Here is an 18,481-nt window from a genome sequence, read left to right as displayed (position 1 = left end):
GGGAGCTCTGGCTGGGACTCAGGGAAAAAAGGAGAGTTTATCACTTGTGGAGGAAGGGTCAGGCAACTCAGGAAGAGTACAGGGATCGCGTTAGGTCGTGCAGAGAGGAAATTAGAAAGGCAAAAGCCCAGCTAGAACTCCACCTGGCCACTGTCGTGAGAGACAACAAAAAATGCTTTTATAAGTATGTTAATGACAAAAGGAGAGCCAAGGAGAATCTCCATCCTCTATTGGATGCGGGGGGGAACGTTGCCACCAAGGATGAGGAAAAGGCTGAGGTACTCAACGCCTTCTTTGCCTCAGTCTTTAGTAGTCAGAATGGTTATCCTCAGGGTACTCAGCCCCCTGAGCTGGAAGACAGGGACGACAAGCAGAATAAACCCCCCATAATTCAAGAGGATGAAGTTCATGACCTGCTATGCCACCTGGATGTTCACAAGTCTATGGGGCCGGATGGGATCCACCCGAGGGTTCTGAGGGAGCTGGCGGAGGAGCTTGCCGAGCCGCTCTCCATCATTTACCAGCAGTCCTGGTTAACTGGGGAAGTCCCGGACGACTGGAGGCTCGCCAATGTGACTCCCATCTACAAGAAGGGCCGGAAGGAGGATCCGGGGAACTACAGGCCGGTCAGCCTGACCTCGGTGCCGGGGAAGATCATGGAGCGGTTGGTTTTGAGGGTGCTCACGAGCCATGTCCGGGACAACCAGGGGATCAGGCCCAGCCAGCACGGGTTCATGGAAGGCAGGTCCTGCTTGACCAACCTGATCTCCTTCTATGACCAGGTGACCCGCCTAGTGGATGAGGGAAAGGCAGTGGATGTGGTCTACTTGGACTTCAGTAAGGCCTTTGACACTGTCTCCCACAGCATTCTCCTAGAGAAGCTGGCGGCTCACGGCCTAGACAGGTACACTCTTCGCTGGGTAAAAAACTGGCTGGACGGCCGAGCCCAGAGAGTTGTGGTGAACGGAGTTAAATCCAGTTGGCGGCCGGTCACGAGCGGTGTTCCCCAGGGCTCAGTTTTGGGGCCGGTCCTGTTCAATATCTTCATCAATGATCTGGACGAGGGGATCGAGTGCTCCCTCAGTAAGTTTGCAGACGACACCAAGTTGGGCGGGAGTGTTGATCTGCTGGAGGGTAGGAAGGCTCTGCAGAGGGACCTGGACAGGCTGGATCGATGGGCCGAGGCCAACTGTATGAGATTCAACAAAGCCAAGTGCCGGGTCCTGCACTTCGGCCACAACAACCCCAGGCAACGCTACAGGCTTGGGGAAGAGTGGCTGGAAAGCTGCCCAGAGGAAAAGGACCTGGGGGTACTGGTTGACAGCCGGCTGAACATGAGCCGGCAGTGTGCTCAGGTGGCCAAGAAGGCCAACGGCATCCTGGCCTGTATCAGAAATAGTGTGGCCAGCAGGAATAGGGAGGTGATCGTGCCCCTGTACTCGGCACTGGTGAGGCCGCACCTCGAATACTGTGTTCAGTTTTGGGCCCCTCACTACAAGAAGGACATGGAGGTGCTGGAGCGCGTCCAGAGGAGGGCAACGAAGCTGGTGAAGGGCCTGGAGCACAAGTCTTATGAGGAGCGGCTGAGGGAACTGGGGTTGTTTAGCCTGGAGAAGAGGAGGCTGAGGGGAGACCTCATCGCGCTCTACAACTACCTGAAAGGAGGTTGTAGCGAGGTGGGTGTTGGTCTCTTCTCCCAAGTAACTAGCGATAGGACAAGAGGAAATGGCCTCAAGTTGTGCCAAGGGAGGTTTAGATTGAACATTAGGAAAAATTTCTTTACTGAAAGAGTGGTCAGGCCTTGGAACAGGCTGCCCAGGGAAGTGGTGGAGTCACCATCCCTGGAGGTATTTAAAAGACGTGTAGATGAGGCCCTTAGGGACATGGTGTAGTGGGCATGGTGGTGTTGGGTTGACGGTTGGACACGATGATCTTAGAGGTCTTTTCCAACCTGTATGATTCTATGATTCTATGATTCTATGATTCTAAGTTCAACAGTTCAAAGAATGCAACTTCTGAATTAGAGACTGCTGACACACAATGAACAAGTCCTACCACGGGTTGGTGATTCCCCCTCCTTCCTCATTTGGGTTCCAAAATTTGCCTTTTCCTATTGCTGTTCTTTGTCACAGCTCATGCACTCCTTTGTGCCTTCAAGGGACTGTCAGCTTTGGTCGTAGCAAGAAACAGCAAGTGGTACTCAGGTGCTGAAAGAGACAGTTGGGTCCCCCAGGGACTGTGGCAATACAGGTGTTGCTGGTGCTGGTAGAAAAAAGGACTGAGCTTGAAAATGGGACAAGGGTTGTGGGGAGGCTATGAGGAGACTGGGGAAGGGTTGTATGGGGTTGGGACGGCTTTTTCTTCACCTGTATACCTCTGCCTTCGCACAACATGATGTCAAGGGAGGGAAAGCCAGCTCTTCAGCCACTGAGAATGGCTATGTTCTGGTGCTGGCCACGGTAGGGCAGAGGGGAGAGCTCCTCTTGGGTGGGGTTTGTTGACAGGGCAAGGCCAAGGTGGCAATGAGTTGTCCCTTTCTTCCTCAACTCCTTTTGGGGAACTCAGCAATAGCAGCAGATCTCTTCTCAAATCAAGATTCATGGGTCAGCCAGGATCTCCTTTGCTTTGTCCTAAGTTAATACTCATCTGGCTGAGAAAATGCCATGATCAGGACCTCTCACATCTGCATTTGGATAAATGCAGCAAAGAAAACCAGGTATTTGCTAAAAATACAGCCAGTTAGTGCTCATTTTTCCAAGAGGCAGCTGGCTGGATTGACTGTGGAGAATGGAGCCGTCTCAGATTTGCCAGGGCATTTTTTTACCTCTGATTGATACAGAAAACTGATGACTTTAAATGAACAGCCTTGAAAATGCAGTGCTGAGAGGGATGGTACAAAGCGAAAGGAGCCTCACCTCACCTACCTTCAGAAGGGCTGCTGTGTGAAGGCAGGTGTCACAAGGAAATAGTGTCAGGACACAGCGCTAGCACCCTCAGCATGTACTCACAGGTCCTGTGGGTCTTTCCAAAAACACAGGTTGTGTGTGGCTGTGGATCATGGTAATGACTGGCAATGCTCGTGTCGAGTATCTTGCCAAAACATTTCACCAGGTGGAGCAAAAAGCTCATATGTGGTTTTCTTCATTTTATTTAATATAGATGCCTCCTGCACAGTTAGTTGCAATATAGTTCACATTTGATTTTCCCATTCCCAGAAGACTTCCCTTTCTCTTCTCCTTGACTGTTCTAAAGCCAGGAGTAAACCTCCTCTGTTGGTCAAAATCCTGCTCTTGCCTTTAGCTTTGGTATGAGTTAGAGTTTAGTATTGACCTGTTACAGATACCAGCAAATCTTTCTTACTCTGCTACGTTTTATACAAGTAACTAGCTCCAAGTAGGTCATTCCCAGCTCCATTCTGAGACATGGAGTCGGTACAGCATCCCTCAGAAACTGGAAGTTTTTTATTTTGTTACTTTTTTAGTAAGGATGTTAGATCGTGCCTATAATCAAGGTGGACAATGCCTCCTTGCAGATTTCTACACTACAGTTCACTCGTTTTACAGGATACTCTATAGTTGATGTGCCTAGATGTTTTTGGCATTAGTAAGTAAGACTGAATCAATTCTATTTTAGCTTTTACATTTTTAAAATGCAACACAAAAATGTACAAAAATACTTTTAAAAGAAAACTATCTGAAACTGTATTATTTGCAGAGTGTCCACACGTCTCTGTATACAGATTAATTACAGCTCTGTATGTGTGCCTTTGTATACACCTTCCTCTCCAAGCCACAAAGAAAGCTTCCTGATAAATATTTAAGGTTCATAGCCTGCAATTCCAGCAGAGTGATAAAAATACCAGGGAATTCTTTAGTAAGTTTTCCCCTTACAGTTGTCAAGTACATTGCCATTTTTCTTACTATACATACTGCTGTTCTCTCTGCTTCCTTGGGGAATGCACAATCTTTAGTTCAGTTCATGCATGTCCCCTGACCAGAAAGGAAGATGCTTTCAAACTGCACACTGATGAATGGTTCGGGTGCTGTGCTTGGTGGTTGTTGTGTCGGCCATTGACTTCTGTGCCTGTTCTGCCTTCTTTGCATGGCTAACAGAAGCACTCTGTTACTTAAATAGGGGCAGTTTTAATAGGAGCTTACTGTGTTTGGAAATTGTAATGTCTGTAAACCTAATTGTTAAGATGAGGGAATATGGTGTTCAGTTCATCAGTGATGGTCTATAAAATAATCCTACTTGAGTAAAACTTACAGGAGTAGAAGCTTTATATGGTTCATTCTTTTTCATAAAGTTTTATAAAAAGTAGACTCTTCCTGCAGGGAGGGATCACTATGCCAAATTTGGAGTCTGTTCAATAACAGAAGTGTGATGTGTAAGGATTATAGCCCTGTAAATTTTAACACAACCTTAAGTATACAAGTAAACCTCTGACAAACAGTCCTTATTCATGATAGCCTCTAATACTTGCTCACCATCATAACAGCATCTCATAAATTGGATTTATCGTGTTCCCTTAACCTCAGTGCACTCTCAATTTATTCATTAGATCACTCCCACCATTCTGAGTGCTTGAATAGCTATACCAATGAAAAGTGTCATCGTGTTCTCTAATCTAAATGAAATTGAATCAATTTTCCTTTCCTCGCCACCATATATGGATGTTTCTCACAAGACTCCTTTCTCCCAGCTTTTATTAAATCTTCAAAAAGAATCAGGTTGAAGCTATTACATAGACCTGCAGATGTAAAATGAAAAGCATTAATGCTTTATAATGCTCCTCTCCTTGCCTTCCAGAAAGGAACAAAACACTTGCATCTTGTCATGAAAAGAAATGTTATATTGGGGCTAAGAACCTATGAGGCTTTTTTTTTTTTAATAAGTATCGTGACAATTTCAGCTGATTTTAAATAGCAGTTAACTTTGAGAGAAGCGATTTCACTTTTTATCAGAGTTTGTGTGGGTGAAGTCATGACATTTAAGACCACCTCCCTTTTAACAAAATGCCATGAAATCATTCATGAATAATGCATAAATTCAAGCCAATAAAATCTTTATGCCATGCCAGTCTCTTATTTGCAGGAAATAAAATTAGAGCACAATGTGCAGTAAACTATAACCAGAGGAGCCCTGCTGTCACGCAGACATAATCACAGACATAATGTGGGAGAATACTGGGCACAGTATGTGCGTGCAGTTCCAGAAGGTTCACAAGAACCTCTGCAGCAAAGGGTCTAACGGCACAGCGCGTTCCTGGCGGCAAGCAGCGGGCAGAGTTACAGCAGGCAGCACATGGGGAAAGACAGAAATTGGCCATCTGGAAGCAGGGAGTCGCACAGGCCAGGGTGTGCAGTGATAATGTAATTATAATCACTGCTTTCTCTCTCTTTTTCAGCCAAACTGAGCATTTTAGGGAATTCAGACTGAAGTCTAAAATTAACTGAAACACTCATCGTGTAATACAGCTGCAAAACAATGAATGATAGAGTTTTTGCATTTTGCTTTTTAAATAAACAGAGCGCAAGGGATCAAATTTTGTGCCAGCTGCACTTACATTTATTTTGTCTAGTAGTTGCTGCAAGTCAGACACCTTTCTCTAAATGTATTTGTTTTACAAGTTTATTTGTAGTCTATTATAACAATTGTTCAAATTCATAATCAAAAGAAAGGTAAACATTACTGTTCTCGTAGAGTGAAAAGGCATGTCATGACATGCCAAGTTCAGTTTCCCCTGATTTTGCATCAAGACTGTGAAAACCTGGTCTACTGTCTCAGTCCTGGTCTTTATTAGCATTAGGGGCAAATTTATCCCTTTGTGTGGAGCTTCCAAATTAGGTCAGAAACATCACCCAGTGGCAAGACATGACCAAGCACATCCTAGCAGGTAATTGGTTCAACTCTCTCAATCGCTGGTGAAATACAGCGTTCTGCAGACACTTCAGTTCTCAGCTATTGTGCTGGTTTTGGCTGGGGTAGAGTTAATTTTTTTCACAGTAGCTAGTAGGGGGCTGTGTTTTGGATTTGTGCTGGAAACGGTGTTGATAACACAGGGACGTTTTCGTTACTGCTGGGCAGTGCTTACACAGAGTCGAGGCCTTTTCTGCTTCTCACCCCACCCCACCAGCGAGCAGGCTGGGGGTGCACAAGAAATTGGGAGGGGACACAGCCAGGACCCCAACTGACCAAAGGGATATTCCATACCATATGGCATCATGCTCAGCATATAAAGCTGGGGGGAGAAGGAAGGGGGGACATTGGGAGTGATGATGTTTGTCTTCCCAAGTAACGGTTACGCGTGATGGAGCCCTGCTTTCCTGGAGATGGCTGAACACCTGCCTGCCGATGGGAAGTAGAGAATGAATTCCTTGTTTTGCTTCGCTTATGCGCGCGGCTTTTGCTTTACCTATTAAACTTTATCTATCTCAACCCACGACTTCTCTCACTTCTACCCTTCCAATTCTCTCCCCCATCCCACTGTGAGGGCAGTGAGCAAGCGGCTGTGTGGTGCTCAGTTGCCAGCTGGGATTAAACCATTACAGCTATCTATCCCCATAGACTTCAGGTAGATAATTTGAACCAATTAGTAAATTCTTTGATATTTTCTGTAGAAAATTCTGTGGCTGTAAGAGACAGTATTACCTTGACAGATTTTGAAATGCAAGGAAATGGTCATTTATCTTGCTTGATTTTCATTTTATTATCTTGTGGAAATTACTACACTGTCCTTTCTACAAAGGAACTGTGACTGAGTGCTGCTATTGTAGGCCCATACTACAAATGTGTTCCATTCCCCTAAAGACATAAGCAAAAATAAACAAAAAACTCCCATTTGTTCCATAGCCACATTTGTTGATAGTTTAGCAGCAAATCTCATCTAACAGCAAGCAGGGAGAAAAAATTAATTACATAATCAAGCTGTGCTAGAGATGGAGTCAAGACGTTGACTTACACTGTTGTTCTACTTCTAGAGGAGCTTTGGGAGAGAAACAAAACCAATTTTGCTGCATTACTTACTCTAACAGGTTTTGATGTATGTAGTTTACTTCTCAGACTTAGGAGGAAATCAAACTATTTGAATGCAAAAGTATCCTGAAAAAGCTGGAAGCGCATGCAGACTTGTATATAATAACAGCCTGCTACAATAGGCTGTGGATTTTGAAGCTTGGGGAAAAAAAAAACCCAAACAACTAAAGACAGGCTTTTACATTTCACATAGTGATTTCTTCAGCAAATCCAAGAATTGGGGCTTGGTGTTCAATATACCGCATCTATAAGTGAAGACTGAGTATAAGACACTTAATAGCATTATGGATTTTCCTCTATTATGAATATTACACCCTAATGTAACGTTTATGGTTTGCTCATTCATCAAGGTCAGACCACCATGAAACAGTTAAAGACTGTACCGTGGTTCTATTGCATGCTTTGTAAAAGCAGGCATTTAACATACAATCACATCCTAATCTGCCATCTTTTGCTGAAAGGCAAGAGGTTTAGGTACCTAGAACTACAACTGTTACAAATGCAGGAGGAATGATCTACCTTAGTTCTACTGCTGCTGTGAGAGCTGCTTCCTGACTTGCTTTCTGTTTCAGCACTGTGGTGATCAGCTTTGGCAATGGCACACCTCTCTGGGGCTTCCCACCTGCCTAACAATGGGTCAAATGAAATGCCGTTAATGAACAGTTGGAATCTGCCTTAGTACAATTGTCCAAAATTGCAGCATGGATGAAATTTTTATTTTTAAACTGATGGATACAGTTTTTCATTGAAGAATAAAGTACTTAGCAGAATTAATTAGAAGTCTTACAGTTAGTTAGGTAAGTAGCAATTATTTACCTGCATCTGAAATTAAGCTGTACCACAGCAAAGTTCTGACTTGACCAAATAATAATTCTGAATGGGTAACAAGCTAAGAATACAGCTCAGCTCTTCCTTCTTGGTTCTGTCATTTAACCAATTCCGTCCATGAAAGTCCCTGCTACAAGAAGTAGCAGCTACAGTGCAAGTGAACTTGCAAGGAGCAAATTTGTGTTTCCTTACGAGAGCTCATGCACGATCAACACAGGGGCCCAAAATAAAGGGGTAACATTAGTGGCTGACCTGCTCAATAGTTTAGTTTATATGGTCTGGAATTGCAGCACTCCACCTAGGACGCAGCATGAGACTGTCCAGCTGTGTGGGGTTTGTCTGAGCCAGGCTGCTTTGCATGAGACTAACAAACTGCCCACTTAGGCACCGCACAGGCCAGACCTTCACCTAGCGTAACTGAACATCGTTATGCTGCCTGCCCTCAGTGGTATGCTTAGATATATTCACAAAGGACGAATTTATTATCTTTTTTCCCCCACTTAACTGCCCTTAAATTTGTTCCTGAAAAGCAGAACAAAACATGGCTCCTCAGCAGAACAAAATCAACAGAAAGATGTACTTCTGTCACTTGGAAACAGTGACAGTTTTATAATTGCATGTTCATACAAAAAAGGCTTAATTGTAGGAAGTCATTTTATTGTTGAAATAAAAGACTTATTTACAGAGATAGTTACTTTACAGTTTTACAAAGCAGACATAACTCTTCTCAGAATAAAGTATCAAAACAGTGACAGATTTAGCACTGTCTAAATGCAGTTTATTCCAAAAAGAAATCTACAGCAATCATTAGACTAAATCATACCAATCACATAATAAAATGCTGTCCTGTCCCTTGCAACTACAACAGTATAAAAAGACTTTTTATCAGTCATGATCTAGTGGATAAGCATCTGCTATACTTCTTTCTTCTTGAGTATTAATGGACCTACGTTATCTCCTGTTAATTCATTGTGCTTGTTGTGGGAGCCATCACAGACAGGGAACTGGAAGAAAACACATGAAGGATTAGTATAATTCTATACAGCAACTCCATGGTGATTTTTATACTTCTTCCTATGCAAAGAGCACTTTGATGATGTTGCTAGTTCCTCCTACTATGTCCCGTTTCAACATCAAACTCCCTGTCTCCTATCAGACACAGGACACATTTTATTAAGGAAAAAAACCACTGCTAATGGGTAACTAGGTTTGTGAGGTTCTAACATTGCTGTTCTTAGATACAAAGTTAGGGACAAAGCCTTTTCCATGAAAGAGCAGCAAGCAAAGCAGCCATCGCAGCCACAAATGGTTTAAGGTTTATTGTAGAACTAGTAGAAGTGCTCTTAATAGATTTAATCATTTGCAACCAGAAAGTACTGTTTTAAGGAAAACCGAAGTATTTTGCTGAAGTGATTATTCTGAAGGGAGAATAGTTGAGAGGGTTTCTTAGGTCCAGGGCAGATTTTTTTGTTGGAACAGAAAAGCATTCAGTCCAGAGAGGACAAAACCAGAGTGCAGTCAGGACTCAAAAGAAATCGAGGGTAGGTGAAAAATACCCGCGTACATCTAGTTGATTTGGGGGATACGGACTATCCAAACCAGTCATGTACTGGCTGCTCTGGACCAGATGGGGATATGCTCTCCCTCACCAACACAGGTCCAGCCTTACTTTCATTCTAATATGAACAACTTTCTAAGCATTGTTTTTGCAAAATAGAGCAGTTATCTTCTAATTAGTTGCAATGTCCAAATATTAAACAAGGCTTACTTGGTTTTAATCTACTCACAGGTGGTCGCTCTGTAAGTGTTTCTAGAAAAACCCTACTGTGTTTCTTACAAGTTTCTACTGTTTCTTTCTGCGTGTAGATAGGTTTACAGTGGAGAAAAATAAGAACTGTGCCATTCTCAAAAACCAGGAACACATTCTACCTCCAGAGAAAAGCAACAGGTATGTAGCAATTCACCACCGAAGCACTGATACAAATATGCAAGTTTCAATCTCTAATCCTACCGTCTTAGAACGGTAGCACAAAGTGTCTTACCGTCTTAGAACGCCAACACCTGCAGTAAGCTTTAGTGAGGCACAGATCTTCAATGTTTATTTCATTCACTACTTTTGGATTTTCCTTCTGGATTTTGAGGTTAATCAAGCTATCCTTTTGCTGTTTCTTCTTGGGGAGGAACGGACGAACAGCGAGGTAACCGAGCAAGGCCAGCACACCCAGGAAAGGCAATAACCGCAGCCATTCTGAAACTAAAGACAGGTGGAATTTAGATTGGCTCTTGACACCACTTCAGTGTGGTGCACCAGCAGCTACTCTCAAATGACTTAGGCTTAGGGTAGGGAATGGGGTTGCTCAGTCAGCAAGGCTCTGAGGGCAAACAAGACTCTGGGGGTAAGTCTTACGAAGAAAGAAGACCCAGATTAAAACCTGGGTTTTACTGTAGCCAAGGTAAAAATTTGACTCCTAGAATTTCATCTGAAGTTTAATTTTAACACTCTAGAAGATGACTCAATGGAAGAGAGTAAATACAAAACAAATAAAAGACATACTGAAATGAGGAACTCTAAAATTACAGGGGTTCTGCTCACCTGAGGTAAATCAGCACTGTGTACTAGCAAACTGGGCATGATTACATGCAGTAAGTATATTCAGTGTCGGTATCTTAACATTCTGTATATGAAGAACTATTCAGTATGTTTTATAATTCAATTTTTAATTGCTTATTTCAGATTTTTAGCTTCTTGCAGTTTTCCTCATTCTATTTGTTCCAAGTTTTTCTAGAAACTTTTGGTAGAAATTATACAGATTATTAGATAAGCACTAGGAAAACCTTCACCAATCTTTTTGGTTTATTTTTCAGAGCTCTGTTTCCTCAGGGATCTGCAACCAGTTTCTACAATACACAGATAAAGAAACACTCCTGAGATCAGGTAAGTCAAGCAACAGAAAACTGCTTTATACCAAGCTGAGGAGCTTCTTTTAAGTATAGGTAAGAGATTCAAGTATCCTCTGCAGACTTAGCTGCCTTGCTACATCATTATAAATCATCTAGACATACTGGTGAGAGAAAGACTTACTGGACTTTTTAAGAAATTCATCAGCACTTCGCATAAGATCTATATATATTAAAGGTGGATCCACTTTTCCAGCAAAACATGCTGTGACAATACTCCAGTGTAATTTAAGTACCATGGTGCAATAAAGGAGAGAGCATTTTTCTAAATTTCTGGAGAATACATTAAGTCTAAACACTCATATAGAAATGGAAGACAGTTTAAAAATATTTTAAAATGAGAAAGTGTAATGAGCTGGAGCACAAATAGCTGCACAAGCACTTTGTCAGACAAGACACTGTAATCAAGTTCCTCTTTTAAACGATTTAGGATCAGAACACAGCAAAACTTTATTCTACAGTTTGTTTCTTGAGATTAAGATGTACAAGAAAGAAAATGCAACAGAGCAGGCTAAGGATGCTACGTAGGTTGTAGCTCTCAGAAATTACATTATGCTGTATAGCTTGATTTTATTTGTAATAATAGAGCACATATGTTCATGCTAATACTTTTCCAGTTAGAAAAGCCACTTTTCCAGTGGCTTTTTCTTAATAATTTGAATTTTCTGGAAGTACACCACGTAATGAAAATACTTTGTGGGACTAGTTTTATGTTCTTTGAGCTTTCTATAGCCTTTGAAGTGAAAACCACACTTACTGCATTTATCTGGGAATGCACCACAACTGTATAATGCTAAAGGCACTACAAGAACTTTCAGTAGTCTTTCCACACTGCACTTGCAGCAGTCCCTACACACAATTGACAAAGTTTGCTAAGAGTCACTGCAATAGACTAATCTTTGTTGCTCTTTTCTCAGTTCCCCCAACAAGCTGTAAGCCCTAAATAGTAACAATTAACACTGAGATACTCAAACGTTTTCAGGTACACAAAATACTGAGTTTTCTGGACAGCAGTGCCTGTTTGTCTCTTCCATCATTACTGTTCCAGAACACCCCATCAATAGGAACCCAAATGCACTTTTCTGACCTTACATGAAGGACTGACTTGGAACCTACTTTAGAAGAGAGGAGAAATATTTGGTCACTGAAAAAAAATTTCCAATTGAGTATCTAACCTGACTGTTGGCAAAGAGGTGGATCTCTACAAAGCTACTCTGAACTCCAAGACAGAACAGACATTCCAAAAAGTGCACCATAACCAGAAGCAAGTCACCTATCAAGTGTATGATGAATACAACTGGGCTAAGATTGACACACAAAAAGGAAATGTCTTGCATCAGAATTAAACATTGTTAAAAGAGACCAGCAACTAAACAGCAAGTGGCATCTCAATACAGCTTGAAACTCCCTGATGTGACCAAAAAAAAAAAAAATTCAGAACAGTATTCATGTCTGTGGGAGACTCATGATCAGTTGGGTTCATCCAAATGAAACAGGAACATGATAGTTATAATCTCTGAGAAAGGAAATTAGAAACAAACAGGAATAGGAAGTACAAGGATATTATTTATCATGGTTATTTAATATTTGTATCATGCTAACTGCTGATAAAGAGCTTTGTCCTCACTAGCCAATAATTTCTTTACATATTTCTAATACGGGAGTCTCTGGGAAGCCCCCAATTACACCAATGTGTACACTAATCATAAAGTGACTTCTTATTGCCAAAAGACTGCCAGAAGGTCATACTTTTAGATTGAAAAATCAACATGACCATGCTTCTAGGGCATGAGAGACAAGACACTGTCACAAAGTAAAAAAAGTCACAGATCTTTGGACTGGGTGGGCGGGGATGGGAGAAAGCTTCACCCAAACTAATACAATGATATCTTCCTTCAACTGTAAGCTGCTCTGTGTTTTTGAAGCCATTCATACCTTTCTGAAGCAGACGTAAGGCAATTCACAAGACTCTCTATTTTCACAGCTGATAACTCAGAATTCAGTAATTACATTGATTCTGGAGATTCTTTATCAATTCTGCAGCATGGGAAGAGGCAGTCTTTGGAGCCAGAATGGAGAGTAGAGTATCGAGGATGTTAGTCTTCAAACTTGACTTGTGTTAGACAGAGACCAATCCCAAAGATAAGCCCTAGAAAGTATCAGGAACATCACTGAAACACGAATGCCCAGAGAATTCCAAGAAGCTGAGGCCACAGACCATAGGCCACAGTCACATTTTCGAGGAGAGGCTGTCTTAATTTTTAGTCCAACAGTAACAAGTCCAAAAAAATAAGAAACACATACACTGCGAACAGAAAGGGACTGGCCAGCCACTGACAGTCCAATCAAAGCAAGTGGTCCCTGCTTGTCTTTCACCAACTACTCCTTGAAAGTATCTTTCACTTTGATTTATGTTTTAGCTAATTTCTGTGGAAATGACCCTATGCAGACCCAAAAGCAGCTTCTTACAGTAACAGCTCAACTGCAAGCCAAAATTTTACAAGTATTAGCTACCAGTCAAAATGAAGATTGGAACTGTGATTGTATATTCTCTAAACTGATGAAATTCTTCATGCAAATTCAAATTACTTACTCAGTAAGTAAGTATTACATTCTCTTCAGAACTAATAAGCAGGTCTATCCTAACTGTTTTCTGTTGTTTGCTTGGGTCTCTTAAGGGTGTTCCAATTGCTACACAAACTAAACACAAAAGACTCCATGCACCACTTTAATATGCCTATTAGCTTATTCAGCAGATACGAAAGTAGAGAGGTGACAGTCCTTTTAGTGACATAGCACACTTTAAATAAATTAAAAACCAAAGCTATGGGTTAGGTTAGCAAGCCACTCTACAAATGACAAATTCATTGTTCAAATGGGGTCTGAAGACTCTGTTATCATGGTATCACCCTTCTTTCCCTCAGTACCGTAAAAGATGATCCACAAAACTGTCCTCTTCCTGCCTGGCAGCTTGTTACATTGAAGTCCCTCTTAACATGTAGGCCAAGTGTAAGACAGCCCACACAGCACTGTGTCATGTTTATGGAAAGAAGAATAGCACCTAGATTCTTACATAAACCTTGAAATTCTGGCCACATGCTATTTTGAGGTGAACACCTATGCTGTTTTAATGACACGTACCAGGCTAAAAAGCAACGTCAGCATGAGACAACACTGTTCATTTCAGCGAACTTGAGAAGGGAAGGGTAAAGCAGCTATGACAAGAAACTGAAAGAGGCTTCTGAGCAGCAGCAGCAGGACGACAATTTAGATATCCACTTTCAAACCCAAGGTCAAACATTCTTTCCTTCCTGCCTCATTGCTTTTACCTTCAGGAGTTTTGCACTGGATGTTAACAGTCTTCCTCTCTCCAAGCAAGCAGTTTTCCGTTGGGATTTGGTGAGGTCATGACAGATAACAGACGTCTCAAGAGTTTTAATCAGCGCACTATACAATATTCTATACAAAAGGATCCTCCCTATGCTTTTGGACTGTTGTTTCTACAACTGATGCACTACTGGAACTGAAGTTGCATCTGCCTAGAAGCTAATGAAGGTTACAGAAGCAATAAAAGAGCTAACAAGCAAAGTACTGCACTGTTCCAGATCTGCATTCTGGCCTGCCTTTGCGAACAAGGTCTATGCTAGCGAGTGTTTATAGTGCTGGTCCCTGACTAAGTTCAGTAGATGCCACCAAAGGACAAATACTAATGCACTTGAAATGTTTTAAGATCAATATTATTTCTCATCTTCCAAAAAGAAGCAAAGAAAAATGCTTGACATGTTTGATATGTCATTTGCTAAAGAATATGCTCCTCTCTAATTTGTAGTAGTAGTAAACACAAAAGAGAATATTAATCTAATCTTCTCTATTGTCTAATAGTCTTTCACTAACGGTAATTCAAGAGATATGATCTTGTAAATTGCTGCTGCAAAATAACTCCCAGAATTGGGAATCCCCTGCTCTTAGGGGCTTATGACTTTAGGACAGGACAGACTAAGACCACAACAACAATATAGAAGAGGCGGTACTTGCTGAAGCAATACGGTTTTCTCAGATGAAACTTTAGACTGACAGCAGCTCTAAGCACAGGTAGGTAAAAAAGTCTTTAATGAGCAATGAGGTTTCAATGACTTTCAGTAACTTTTAAGCACTAAGAGAGGATCATTTTTTAATTTAGGGTCTGGGATGTGACATCCTATGATTTCCTTTTGAAGAGCCTCACGATGTTGCATTTACCCTATGCCATAACGTTAAGCACCTTGTACAGTTTTGCTGGTTTCTCCTCCATTTTCGTTCATATCCACCTTAAGAGGAAGATATATAAGTATGACAGCAGATATTAGTCTAGTCTAGCTGACTGTTGAAAAAAATGAAAAAAGTGTAGTTGTCTCTCTAGCTATGTATTTTTAATTGTACTTCTGTTTCCCCTTTTTAGAGTGTTTAGTACAAGACCAGTCAAAGAAATCACTAAGACTAGAGGCAGTGGATTTTTTCAGGTACGCTCATTAAACCCTACCAGGTCTCAAAGCAATTTCTGACTTGGTTCCTTCTTTTACCTTTGTTTAATATTTTTGGGACTGACATTTCACATGTTTGGTGTCCTCTTAAGGTTTTAGTTGTTTGCTTCTTGCCCTCCCTCCAAATTCAAGGAAGTACCTGTCAATGGGGTAAATAACATGACAGAAAACCAGTTCTCCCCCATTGATCATTCTATTAAAAAAAGAAGTTCTGACCAGAGGTTTTCAGAATAAATTATATTATTACTATGTAGTGTGAATAAATACAGAGACTGCACAAATAATCCTGTTACAGAAATGTATGTTTGGACAAGCAAAGCAAGAAGAGATTAAACTCAAGCATTAGTAAGCTTAACAAATTTTAAGTACAACTTGTGGTTAAAAGGGAAATTACTTAAGTAGGAAACTGCCAAATGCTAGGAATATGAAAAGCTGCACTGTTCTGTAGCTTATTGTATCCCCTTCCTCCCAACTTTGTAGCAGCTGAATTTCTCTATTTGGTAAATATAATTAACAGAATTTTCAGATGAGACAGTAATTGCGGGGCAAGAAGAACAGTTCATTTAAAACAGGTTTTCTTGTCGTGGGACAGATAATGGGACTTTAAGTTTACAAGCAGCATAAACATGCTGGAAAAAAAGTACTCAAACCTGGTTTTAAATAAATTGCGCCTGTTCTAAATTAAATCATTTTCCAGCACTATTAAAGGCATATAGCTTAGTGCTGCAAGATAAACATAGAAGGTTGATTCTACACTTTGAAGACTTTTTCTATTTCCAGAGAGTTTCTGTTAGAGCATTCCTCTTATTTATTATCGCCGAACTAGTCTTGTCATTTGACACTTCTTGAGATTCTGCCTGTATTATCACAGCTGAGCCTGGGCTCAGATAGTTCCAGTTTGCAAAGCACTGAAATGCACTGAACACCTAAAGAATTTGCTAGTATTTAGTTTTCCTTCTTGTTTGCTCTGTGATAGGGCTATGATTGATGTATAGGTATTTTCACTCCCTCACCCAGAAAATACTTAGAAAAATGATTAAATAAAACCCCCTAACTTTGTGTATGTAGCAGGCTCCCAGAAACAGACCTATTCTTTTTTTAATTAGCACAGACACTCTCTTTAACCTTTTAAGCAAATGAAGAAGCAGTGTTTTAGGCTTTCAGCTAAAATCCCATTTTCTGTACATGCACGGCCTCTGACTTGCTGGTACTTGCACAGAGAGGAATTTTAAGTAAGTGCAAGCAAGCTGGGGCCGAGGAGCCTGATACGTTTTACTCTACCGCTACATTTTACCTGCCTGTTATCATCTACCTCACAGGGCATCTTAAACTTCTTTAACTGTCGGATAATTTTCCTGCTGAAACAGTTTAACGTCGATTTAAGGTTTGGGGTCCCCCCTTTCTGTAACAGATAACTTGTTTAGCACGGGCGGGAGAAAGCGAGCGATGCCTGGAGCGAGAAGTGGAAGTCGCAGCCCGACATGGGACAGGCCCGGGGGATGTGCCGGAGCCCAGGCGGGCGCCAGTATCCAGGCAGAAGCGCGCCGCCCGACCCGGACCCGCCGCGCCCCTCACGCCACCCGCGGGCGCCGGAGGAGCGGCGGGGCGGCAAGGGGGCAAGGGAGTCACGGCCGCCGGGCCCCCCCGCTCCCCCCACCCACCTGTGAGGCGGATGAAGCCGCCGAGGCTCTCGGGCAGCGGCAGGCGCTTGAGGTACGCGGGCAGCTGGACCTTGACGATGCGGGCCAGGCTCTCCAGCACCATGGCGGCGGCCGTTAGGGAGGGAGCGGACCGCGCCGCGACCACCGACCGCCCCTGCCGCGGCCACCCGCGCGCTTCCTCGGGCTGCTCCCGCCGCGCATGCGCCGCGGGGCGGGGCGACGCCGGTGCCGGCCCCGCGTGCGCATGCGCTCAGAGATACGGCCGGTTGCCCTCCGCTCGGGCCGCGCTTCCTGCGGGCGCCGCGGGGCGCGCTGCCGCGCGGGGGCCGGGAGCGCTGCCGCCGCGAGGCGGCGCGCGGGCGGCGCCGGCCGTTACAGTCGGAAGGGAGCGGCGACGCGAGCGGAGCCCGGTGGGCAGCGAGGCCGCGGCCGGGCCCGGGGCCGGGGCGGGGCGGGGCGGGGCGGGGCGGGGCGGGGTGGTGGGCGCGGGCCGGCGCGGCGGCCGTTGGCAGCCGACAGGGCGCCTCCCGAGTCAGCTGCTCTCCTGAGGAGAGGGGGGGCAGCGCCCGGCCTGCGGCTCTGTGGTGATGTCCGGCTGGTCGCTTGGGCCTTGCTTAGCCTAGGCAGGCCTCGCTTGAAGCTACAGCTAGGGAGATGAGGAAGTGCGACTTTAATAATGTGTGGCTTATGATTTATAGGCTATTTATGACCTGTTCTCATCCCGTTGTGTTAAAGTTGCATTTCATGTCGACAGTCTTAAAAATACTGAAGTAAAAGACTGAAAATTTTTCTTCATATGAATGATGTTTTTCATATGGTATCATAACTTTTCTAAGGTGGGATAACGTGAGTGCTGAGAGGTTTAATATTACAGGGAGAGGCCCATCCGCCTCATGTTTGGCAATAGTTTGCGCAGAACAAGCTGTATCTCTGAGCATGTTATTTAATTTTATTTCATTTTTTGTCAAGGTCATTTTGGCATAGAAAGTTGCCCCTGTATTGCCAGGTGAAAAAATGGGAAGTATGCAGCCGTTCTGGGTCAATTTAGACAATCCAATCAGACCTGAAAACTCCTGCGTTGGTCATGAGTCCAACACCATTTGGTTCAAGATGCTTTGCTACTGTGACTGAATCCATCAAGTGCTAATAGGATATAGCACAGAGCACGAGCATCTTCAGGAAAGCTGAAGCAGCGCAATCCTTCTAGAAGACGTATCGCCTTCCTTATGTGATCTTGACGGGAGCACCGTTCTCTCTCCTCCCTCATTGTAGAGAAACCACACCATATCTGCCCATATCAACTGTGCACTTTTCCTGCCACCCCAGAATTGGTAATTAAGAAGTTTTGGGGTAAGTTAAGAGGGTTGAGCAAAGCAATGACAGAGTAACTATAGGTATTTCTTGAGTCAGATGAATTCGCTGGTCTGTCCTTTGCTGAGTCTACTTGGCAGTCATGTTTGCCTTGTATTGACTAGGATA

At 43.1% G+C, this 18,481-nt stretch overlaps 2 protein-coding genes and 1 long non-coding RNA gene across 3 annotated transcripts in view; 2 read left to right on the top strand and 1 right to left on the bottom strand.

The window, feature by feature from the left end:
- Window positions 1-6,855, top strand: part of SLC9B2 (solute carrier family 9 member B2) — a 32,436-nt gene extending 25,581 nt beyond the window's left edge. The window contains exon 13 of the mRNA XM_075149665.1: window positions 1,991-6,855. The gene's annotated coding sequence lies outside the window, so the exon portion shown is untranslated. The remainder of the gene's footprint in view (window positions 1-1,990) is intronic.
- A 1,648-nt stretch (window positions 6,856-8,503) lies between these two features.
- CISD2 (CDGSH iron sulfur domain 2) lies at window positions 8,504-17,214 on the bottom strand. Its single transcript, XM_075149669.1, has 3 exons — window positions 17,003-17,214; window positions 9,906-10,117; window positions 8,504-8,867 (listed from the first exon to the last, which is right to left on the bottom strand). Exons 1-3 carry the CDS (start codon window positions 17,103-17,105, stop codon window positions 8,778-8,780), a joined length of 405 nt encoding a protein of 134 aa, XP_075005770.1. The 5' UTR covers window positions 17,106-17,214; the 3' UTR covers window positions 8,504-8,777.
- LOC142082067 (uncharacterized) lies at window positions 9,648-12,450 on the top strand. The gene is made up of 2 exons (XR_012673569.1): window positions 9,648-9,811; window positions 10,729-12,450. It is a non-coding gene; the product is annotated as an uncharacterized LOC142082067 (long non-coding RNA).
- Window positions 17,215-18,481: the final 1,267 nt, after the last annotated feature.

Source organism: Calonectris borealis, chromosome 4 (assembly GCF_964195595.1).
Source record: "Calonectris borealis chromosome 4, bCalBor7.hap1.2, whole genome shotgun sequence".
NCBI lineage: Eukaryota > Metazoa > Chordata > Aves > Procellariiformes > Procellariidae > Calonectris > Calonectris borealis.
Note: the sequence above shows the minus strand (reverse complement) of the source record. Positions and strands in the feature narration are given on the sequence as shown.

Bases quoted from the DNA above. Each gene is read 5' to 3' on its own strand.
- CISD2 (XM_075149669.1), bottom strand. From the start codon at position 17,105: ATGGTGCTGGAGAGCCTGGCCCGCATCGTCAAGGTCCAGCTGCCCGCG. The intron at 10,118-17,002 runs GTGGGTGGGGGG...ACCTGTCTTTAG, and splicing joins CGGCTTCATCCGCCTCACAG to TTTCAGAATGGCTGCGGTTA. The intron at 8,868-9,905 runs GTAAGACACTTT...GTTTTCTTCCAG, and splicing joins GGTGTTGGCGTTCTAAGACG to TTCCCTGTCTGTGATGGCTC.